At 34.4% G+C, this 10,670-nt stretch overlaps 1 protein-coding gene across 25 annotated transcripts in view; it reads left to right on the top strand.

The window, feature by feature from the left end:
• The first annotated feature begins 3,280 nt into the window (after positions 1–3,280).
• lrrfip2 (leucine rich repeat (in FLII) interacting protein 2) overlaps positions 3,281–10,670 on the top strand; it is a 34,053-nt gene continuing 26,663 nt past the window's right edge. For 12 of the 25 annotated variants that reach the window (XM_081724822.1, XM_081724827.1, XM_081724821.1 and 9 more), the window contains exons 1-2: positions 3,282–3,710; positions 6,714–6,869. In XM_081724822.1, coding sequence (XP_081580948.1) covers positions 6,780–6,869 — 90 coding nt within the window. In that variant the 5' untranslated portion in view covers positions 3,282–3,710; positions 6,714–6,779. Of the gene's footprint in view, positions 3,711–6,713; positions 6,870–10,670 lie in introns of all 25 variants that reach the window. The other 13 variants (XM_027010552.3, XM_027010550.3, XM_027010547.3 and 10 more) reach the window with 4 other exon arrangements.

Here is a 10,670-nt window from a genome sequence, read left to right as displayed (position 1 = left end):
CATAAACAATTGCTTGGAATCAAAGTTGGAATTGCAGTCAATCCAAAATATTAATAAATCTCAAACCTGAATATTTAAGAAAAAAAAAGTGAGGTTTTGGCTTTCTTCTGAGAATATCTATGTGTGCACAATTATTATGCAACTAAATGAAAAATGGAAATATTCCCATCTCACTTGTTTATTTTCTTCTGTTAAAGTAAGAATAATAAACAAACTCAAAATTTACATATATAGATTTCAGAAAATAAATAAATAAATCGGCAGTGACCAATATAGCCACCCTTCTTTTCAATAACAGTCATAACCTTCCATTCATGGAGTCTGTCAGTTTCTTAATCTGTTGACAAGCAACTTGTTGTGCAGCAGCAACCACAGCCTTCCAGACACTGTTCAGAGACCTGTATTGTTTTCCTTCACCGTAAATCTCCCATTTAAGAAGTGCCCACTAGTTCTTAATGGGGTATAGGTCAGGTGAGGATGGGGGCCATGTCATTATTCATTCATCTACAAGGCCTTTACTAGCTAGCCATGCAGTGGTGTACTTAAATCCAATAAGCATTCAAGTGTATACAGCTTGGAGTTGGAAAATATGCATAAAAATGATGATATGGTTAAAATACTCTCTTGCCTAATACTTGTGCACACAGTGTATGGTTTTATGCTCTGATAAAAACAAAATACAGCTCTGACTACAGGACAGTTTTAAAAAGTATAAGGATGCATCATGCATCACGATGACTTCTAAAAAGCTTGTGGTACATTATTAGGACATGAGAACTTTTCTTGTAAGATAAAGCTAAGTGATTTGGTTGTCATTCTACTCACAATATAGGGCACTATAATATGATTATATATATAATTCCTGACTCACATTCCTTAGGGCAGTCTTTTTCCTTCAAGTTCAGGCCCGCTATCAGAGGCCTGGGGGCTTGAGGGTCCTACATAGTATCTTAGCTGTTCCCTGGACTGCACTCTTCTGGACAGAGATCTCAGATTTTGTTCTTGGGATGTGCTAGAGCCATTCTACCAATTTGGGGGTCACAGCCCCTAGTTCTCAGATTACCACGGGAACTGCTGTTGCCTTCACCTTCCACCTTCGAGGATGATGGGAATGGGAAGGACCAGGAACCATTATGGGAGGATAATCCTCTGCACAGTATGTACCACCATCAAATACTGGAAGTTGCTGATATGGAGAAATCCTGGCCAGAAAAGACTGGTTTGAAAGATAGGATGGCGGCACTAATCATGGCAGCAAAGGAACAAGCTCTAAATACAAGCTCAACAGAGGCTGGGATCTACCACACCAGGCAAAAGTAGCAGGCTGTACAAAGATTCCCCAGAGACAATCCAGCACATAACAGCAGGATGCAAGATGCTAGCAGGCAGAGTATACATGGAACACTATAACCAAGTGGATGGGATAGTATACAGAAACATCTGTGGTGAGTACGGGCTGGAAGTTCCAAGGTCAAAGTAGGATACATCCCCAAAGATGATGGAGAAGGACCATGCTAACATCCTGTGGGACTTCCAGATACAGCCAGATAAAAAAGTAATGGCTAACCAACCAGACATAGTAGTGGTATGATAAACATGGTGATAGAGGCAGCAATCCCAATTGATAGCATCAGGAACAAGAAACACAAAAACCTTGAGAAATACCAAGGGGTGAGAGAAGAACTAGAAAGCATGTGCAGTATGGTATTAAAAGCATTGGAGAAGTAAAAAAAAAAAAAAAAAAAAAAATCCAACTTGATTCTTACATTGCTCCAAGTATTTTCCAGGTGAGAAAGAGGTCTGTATAGGAGGTAGATGACAGCATCCTCTACCCAAATGTTTTGGCCCTCTACTAGAAGCCTGGGAGCTTGAGGGTCCTAGTATCATAGCTGTTCCCAGGAGTGCACTCTTCTAGATGACTCTGATTACTATGGGAACCACTGTTGACCTTCCACATCTATCTATCTATCTATCTATCTATCTATCTATCTATAAACCTGGAATCTTTTTCAGATGATAGCGAGATAGACAAAAATCTTAAGATGCCTTAATATATTAATAATTAAGTTAATATGGTATGAAGAAATAAAAATTCTCATTTTAATTAAATGAAATGAAACAATGCACAAATTCATCTGTCCAAAAAGGCAAATTTCAAAAAACATAGTCATATATACAATTAGTTTGAATGTACAGCTAATTCTTTTTTTTTGTGAGCAAATGTACAAACAAGTACATTGGTGATCATATTACCATGAACATTTCTATTTAGTTATTTCTTTGAACTCTTCTCAGTCTGTTATACAATTGCTCAATCATCTTTCCTAAGAGAATTCCCTGAAATAAAATAATTTTAATAATCATTTCATGAGTGCTTATTACCCTTTCAGTGACCTTCTAAATTGGAGATTTTTGTGTATAGGAAAAATAATTAATAGATAATCATAAATTTATTGCTTTTTAAAATTGCAATTTATTTATGTTTCAAGTTAAACTGGAAATGTGGTAAATGTAAATGAAATTGGTGGTAGAACAAAGAGGATTTCCATCTGAAAACCAGTTAATGTGAAACAAGTGGTTTCCAGCTCAATCTTATTTACTAAATGAATTTGACATTTTTGTTAAAGCAAACTATGGCTACTTTTTTAAAAAATTAGAAAGCTTTTTCAGTGTTCTTGAACATTGCTTGGATACTTTGAAACTTTTGTATATTTTAATATGCATTTATACAAACATATAAAATCATTTAAACAAAAATGTACATTTATTTTAATCATTAAAAAAAGATATATGGCATAAAGTGTAGGTGTAGCAAGCTTGTGAGCAGGTTAATTAATTACCATGATGCCATGTTAAATGACTGCATAAATATAATAAATATAACATTTTTTTAATAATCTATGACAATATAGCTATCTAGACAATATAAACAAGTAAACAAATTTATGAATTATTTTTGCATTTATTTTCATAATGAAAAGTTAATAATAAAAGTTAATAATAAAAAGTAATTAATTTGTCTAATTTTAATTATATTACATATAGCATGATTCGCATAAAACAAATTCAGACTGCTGAAAGCGCTGCTAAATTGGTTTATCTGAAGTCAGCTTTTATGTACGTCTGAGGTCAATAAAGACTACTAAATTCAGTTAAAGTAAATCGTTTCAACCACAATAAAATACCTCCTTTCTACAGTTGACATGAAAGTGCCAATGCATGAAAACAAACCCCGAACACAAAAATGTCTTCCTTGTGAATCCAGTTACTTCCGGGACAAAGAGTATCTTTCCCTGGCATCTCAGGAGAATCTGGGCGAGGAAGGTTAGCTCAAAAGATCGTGGAAAAGAGGGTTTGCTTGAGAAGGCATGTTTGGGTTTTGTATATCTGTAAATAAGTGCCATTTCCAATAGGATAACTTGGAGAGAACATAAACTTTGAATACTTCAGGACTTAAAAAAAACCAGTTTCTTTTGGAAGCGTGACGTGACGGGCAGTGTCAATTTCTGCTGTCCCATACGGACTGCTTTGGAACAATTGGGCCAGTAGCGCTAGCTTGTTACCCAGCTTGCTAACTAGATAGCTGCTTCAAATAACGCTAGCCTGAAACATTTTGGCCCTGGCCCTCTTTTCTGGGGACTGGGGTGACATTGCACTACTCAGGACAACACCGGACCTGATCCTGTAATCCAGTCTTTGTTGAAGGAAAGGTAAAATATTTGCTTTGAATTTCAAAAGTTATTTCAAGTCATCGGATTAGGTAAAAGCCATCTTATCTACTTTTAACTTAGCTATTGATGGTTCATATTCTTCCTTAGCCTAGCTAGTTAGCTAAATATATTAGTACTTCAGCCTCAGTAAGGAATCTGGGTCCCTGGGTTTCTATCTATCTGTCTATTTATCTATCTATCTATCTATCTATCTATCTATCTATCTATATCCGTGAGTGTTATAACTTGGCTAATAATAGGTACAAACATCAGGGCTCAGCAATTGGAGTAGCCATGCGCAAATAACTTATCATAGTTATTTTTACCTGTCTTAGGTCATTTAGCCATGGTTTACGTTGGATGTTTTGTGGTCCTTAACATTAGCTAGTAGTAACTTCGTTTTATTTTAGCTAGCTACAGAGTGTCTGGGTAGCTGATTGGTTATACAAATTCTAATGCAACTATATTTAGCCAGCCTTTTTTTTGCTGGGATCGTCACACCATAGGTAGCAGTTCGCATGTGATGTCAGACCGGATCATCTAGATTAAGATGGTATCTTTGTGGAAAACAAACATGATTTTCATGGATAAATATAATTAGCACACTAGTGTGCAGAGGGTATTTCTTGTCCTATTAACTGAAAACTATAATTAGACTAATTACGTTGTGGCCCACCTGATTTTCACACATGTATTTAGCTAGAGATCTTGCATTTTAGTTAGTCCCACGTGCAGTTTTGGACGTCTGTTCTCTTTTTCAGTTTAGTTAAAATCTTATAGTTTATGGCAATGAAAACATCTTTAATATCAAATATAACGTTTAACGTTACCGCGGGGCTGGACAGCAGTAATGTGTGTACGTTGTCTCATTATTTTAGATGATGCCGGCATCAATTAATTAATTAATCAATCAATCAATTAATTAAAAACGACATTTTTTTTCTTAGGAAAGTATTAAACAGTTCTTAATCTAGGGCATTAAAGTGTTTTGTATCATGTTTAAATTAGAGACTTGACAGCACTGCTGAATAATGCTATTAATTTACATTTCTTTCAAGACTCCCAAATTATCAGGATACACAGTTTAAAATATTTAGCTACATGTCATTCATTTTTTGATCGCTTTCGCTCACCCTAATGACTGTCCCTGTTAAATGTCCCTGCTAAACAGTTGATTAATTGATTTAGACAGCAGACACACTCATCTAGAGGGTTACATGCCAGGAATGCAATAGAGTAAGAATATATTTCACTTGCACAAGTACTAGCACCCTGTTAAAAATACAAAGATTGCTAATGAATACAGAATATCACTGAGCATGGTCTTGATTCATTTTAAACTGTTTTCTACAAAATACTTCACAGCATTAGATGTAGGTTACTCTCCAAAGCACATTTAAAAATACACCTTTTAAATTGATTGTTTATATGCAGCCATGTATATTGTGTGAAATTTCAAGAATTTGTAATTTAGCTTTTCGTCTGTTTCATGGCTGGCTAATGCCATTTGGGTCACCTGGGTGAAAACCGCAATTATGGTGTGAATTGGATGATGCAAAGCTTGCTAACCTAAAATGAGATCACTTGCTAGCTAACGATAGCTAACTGCCTTTTCCCCTGAAAGTATGGTAAATAAAATTACTATTGAAACACCCTAATTACTTTACAAACTGTCATAAATTGCTATGTTGAAGCATTTTGTTTTCTAATAGAAGAATTTCATTATGGTTTTGCATGGTATTTTCTGCTGCATTTTAGTATAGAAACCCTTTTCATTTTTTTCTGGATTTTTTTCCTCGTTTTTACTAGAAAAGCAATACCTATATGTTGTCATCACTGAAAATGTAACTTAAAATTGAATAAATTAGAGGTGGCTATGTTGGCCTAAGGCATAAGCTAAATGTTTAAGAGGAACTCATGCACATTTTGATGAAAGAAAGAAAGCATAGAAGGGTGGAAAGCAATTTTGGGAAACAACAATAAGCAACATATTGTCTTGTCATTGTGATATATCATGCAGTTTCTAAAGGCATTTGTTACTGAGTCTGTTAATGTGTGAATCAAGTATCAGTTTATAAGTGACTTGTTTTCATATTGTGCATTTTTACATTTTGTGTTATGTTTGCTGCTTTTGTTGTTTACATGGCTGCAGTGACTTAGACCATGGCCTGCCTTTCTGGTACACTGTACACAGCAATGTTGCAATGGTTAACAGTGCAGTGTTGAAGCACAGTAGAACAGTTGCCTTTACACTTAGGGTTATGATATTCATGAAAAGAATATGCTATACACAAGATAGGTCAATGTATTACCAGTGCAGACTAAGGTCCAACATGTATAAAAGTTCATGTCTTGCTTAGGAATAGGCTAGTAGTGTTTTAGCTATGGTTTGTGCCCCGCCCCCCAAAAAAATTATTAAAAAATACATTATTATTATTATTACATATAATTATTACATATATATATTATATTATATATATATATATATATATATATATATATATATATATATATATATATATATATAAAACATTTTATTTTTTTTTAAAGAACCACTTAATATTTTTGTCATCTGTGTGTCATGTAATCACACAGGCCTACCACCAGATGCAGGTGGAACCATGTTCTTTCTGAGATAATGAGTGGAGCATGTTGCATTGCTATGATTGCATTGTCAATGTAGTTGTAATAATAATTTCATAAGCACATTGATATCTGGAGGGGAAAAATGTATTTAGAATGTGCAGTGTGTAATTTGTCCTAAATACTAGTGTTTTCATTTGAGGCAACCTGAAAGTTCATCCTAGGCCTTGTATTGATACATTGCTATCACAAGGTTGTTGTAGAGGAAACATTAGAAATAACAGGTTATTGCACAGTTTTGGCATCTGTCAAAATTGGTGGCCAATGAGAAATAAACATTTAGCTAGTTAGTTTCTCTGAGATGAATGGTTCGGTAATTATTTTACCCTTGTCTCTGACATTTGTGTTGTCGATTTTCAGAATACTACAAAACAGACAGATTACATTTTGCCTCTTAATCAGTCTGTGTGGGACAGAGGAATAGACATGGGGACTCCAGGTTCAGGGCGAAAACGGGCACCTATCAAGGACCGCTTCTCTGCTGAAGATGAGGCTTTAAGTAGCATAGCACGTGAGGTAAGTGATTTCTGTTTATTCAAGAGATGCAACAATGTGATATTTAGCTCACTGTGTGCAATATGTATTATGTTTCATTCAGAATACTCAAAATAATATTTGCTGGAAAGTAAAATAATAGATAAGATCACTTTTGAACTGTAGAATTGCATCTGCATTTCTGGGCTGTTTGGATAATCATAAGGTAGTGTTTTCGTCACTTGAAATTAAAATAGGCAGATAGCCGCCTGTAACATGCTAGGACTCCAGATTGTAACTAAATGGATGAGCGACATTGGCTACAAATATGAAATGGCTGCTGTGTATTTATTGTAATCTAGTTGCTAATAGATAAGCAAGTTTTGAAGTATGCCTTCCTCAGTTATTGGTATGCTTAGGGATTGGTTTCTTTTCTGCATTATCACTCTTTTTACACCAAACCCATCTTGAGTGTTTATTATTAAAGTTTTTTTTGTCTCTAGTGGTGCCAGTGAGAGTTTCAGTAATGTTTAGCAAACTCCAGGTGCTAAAGTTATTGTTTTGGGGTTTTTTTTAAACTGCAGAGGCTTTCTTTTGGCATGCATTCCAAGTAACCTTTTAGCATGTAACTGGTGTCTATAGTTTTGGTGACCCTAAAACATAATAACCAATTGCAATTCTCAACTGTGTTCCTTGGAGAAATGTTTGTATCTTGAGGCTTCCTCTTTACCATATGTGCTCCCATCCATTGCCTGGTTTCTGACAGACAATAAATGCTTTACATGTTATTTTCTGATTTTTCATGTTGACTAAGGGAATTTGTTGAGAGTCACCTCCTATTTATACACCCCAGTGAAATCTGATGTAATGGATAACGACTTGGGAGTCCCTAAAGACTCAAGTGATCTTAAAAAGCAATATGTATTCATCTATAGAGGTTTATTAGGGAATATACCTCCATCAGCATTTGCTTATTAGACTATATAGATATACCAATAATTGTTACATGTGTGTGTAACATGGGAAGGTTTTTTCTTAGGAAGATTACACTTCTCTCATTTTTAGTGAAAAAGATGAATTTTTTTTCAGAACCTTTTTTTTTTTTTTGCTTTTTTCAGGGTGTCAAATTCTCACGATCACGTGTGTGTGTGTATGTATGTATATATATATATATATATATATATATATATATATATATATATATATATATATATATATATATATATATATATACACACACACACACACAGTATATATATCATTACTTGGTACATTACTTCATTTTGGCTCTGGGTTTTGAAAAACCCAAAGTGTCATTAATCCTGATTCAGAGTTGGATTACAAAAAACACATCCAAATATTCAGGATCAGATCTGTTTTGAAAAAGCAATTGTCTGATTTGACTTCATCCAATTACTTTGATCCTGACAAAATTCTTATTAAAAATAAATATTAAAAATAAAATATTAAATGTAAGCTGCATAATACCAAATTTACATCCAGAGTTGTTTTTTGGGGGTGGGGGGTCGGTTTTCTTGTCTGCTCATATACATAATCCATTTTACCAATTTTTATCTTTGTAATTTCAATACTTGTCAGTCTTTCCATCTCTTGGATCTCACTGATTGCTTGTTCTTAAATTGCTTTTCTGAAATGTTCAGACTAGGTTATCATACTGCAAAACTTTGGACCATACGACACGAGGACAGATTTTGCTTTAACTTGATTTGGTTTCAACTGTTTAGGAATGATTCAGAATTATTTTATAGTTAATTCACAAATGTGGTGGAGAAACTGTGTGTGTGTGTGTGTGTGTATCTGTGTGTGTGTATCTGTGTGTGTGTATCTGTGTGTGTGTATCTGTGTGTGTGTATCTGTGTGTGTGTATGTATATGTGTGTGTGTGTGTGTGTGTGTGTGTGTGTGTGTGTGTGTGTGTGTATATATATATATATATATATATATATATATATATATATATATATATATATATAAATATAAATATAACTATTTATTTGGGGGATGTTAGGGGCTCAGGACCTCTCTGATAATGGAAAAATCACAAGTATCTTTAGACACCCCCCCCCCCCCCCAACATTAACTCTTAATACTTAATGTATTTACAGATTTAAATACAAAGAGCATGGGGTCTTCACATGGTGTCCTCAGTGCATGGTCCTCAGTACACTGAAACCTTCTATAATATTCTTTTAAAAATGTGTTTTAAGGATTTTATGGTAGTACATGATAAAATAGATTATATATGATGATAGATGATAAAATAAAATAAAAATTTGTGCATTTATTACTCACTAAAAATTTTTTAGTTTGCCAAGTCTACAAATCTGTGATTTTCTGCAGTAGGCCACAAAGCAAAACTCATTTTAATAATAATAATAATAATACTTTATTATCATCATTTAATTATTGATGTTACATTTTACGAATAATTGAAAGTAGAGGTTTGTCTGTGTGCACATGTGTGTTTATATATACAAGCACAGCTGTCCAAAACATCCTGTTTCTCTGGAAACCTTGTATAATTTAAATGTAAAATTAAAATGCACAACTGCCATATAATCAGCACAGAGATTTGTGTTTTTTTTAATTTAATATTTTCTCATCAGTTATAATCAATTCAGATCTGATCATGACATTGCGTCAATACATTTATATACCTCAAAAATCTCTGCCGTAATGCCTCAGCCTCTAACAAGTTACTGGAGTTCGTTTTGCTGGTTGCCAGTCCGCTGCAAGAGGTGCTTGTCTGCATTGAATGTGCATGTCATATGCAACCACCACAGCCTTGTTTGAGGGACTACTCCTGAGATTACTCATGACTTCATCTGGGCCAATGGTGCATTTTATGGTATATATGTACTTTGTGACAGTAGGTGTCCACTCTGAAGCTACTTACTCCTGTCTTGAATTACCAGGAGAAGGGCTTCACCAGGCTGGCATGGAAACACATTTACGGCATTTAGCTGACCCTTTTATCTAAAGCGACTTACAATTAGGACAAGTACAACTTTAGCAATTGAGGGTTAAGGGCCTTGCTCAGGGGCCCAACAGTAGTGGGGCTTGAACCAGCAACCTTCCAATTACAAGTGAACTACCTTAATCGCTGAGCTAACACAAAGGCAAATGATAACTATTATTGTCTGTGTATACACACACAATTTATTTGTGATAATGATCTGTGGTTGTTGTGGGGTTTTTGTTATAACCATAATATCAACTCCAAAGCATTTATTAGGAATGCAAGTTTTAAACATTATTTGTGCCCACCACTTGAAGATAATTGAAAAAAAATAAAATAAAATAAATCTTGTGCATACATCTTTATCTCCTACACCATGGCTGTAGCCAACCAATTGGAAGAACTGGTTGCAGTTTAAAAATTTAGTCATTCCTTTTGAGAGATCCAGTTTTGTTGGACAAAACATTACATAATACAATTTTTTCACCTTCCTTTGCATGTTATTTAGGGTAGCATGAAAAGTAAATGTTGGGTTACTTAATCAAGTCTTCCAGGAACATAGTAATTTACTCCTTGTTGATACATCTGTGAAGCATTTGATAACACCCATTACTGTAGCGAAAATAACATTAGTATGAGTATGAGTTGAGGTAATGATCTAAAATACCTCTTTTTCTCAATGTGGTCAACAGAGTGCTCATTTTAGGTAAATGGGTGGTCTTAGTTACAGTTATAACAAATTCCAGTACACTTAATCAGTTGGGTTTGGATTAAGAGCAAAGTTGTGTCCATATACATATGACATATTTTAAAAGGTCTATTTGAGAACAAGCTGGTTTTGAATGCTCTCTTCAGTTGTAGTAC

Source organism: Electrophorus electricus, chromosome 12 (assembly GCF_041902795.1).
Source record: "Electrophorus electricus isolate QZ-2024a chromosome 12, ASM4190279v1, whole genome shotgun sequence".
Classification (NCBI taxonomy): domain Eukaryota; kingdom Metazoa; phylum Chordata; class Actinopteri; order Gymnotiformes; family Gymnotidae; genus Electrophorus; species Electrophorus electricus.
Note: the sequence above shows the minus strand (reverse complement) of the source record. Positions and strands in the feature narration are given on the sequence as shown.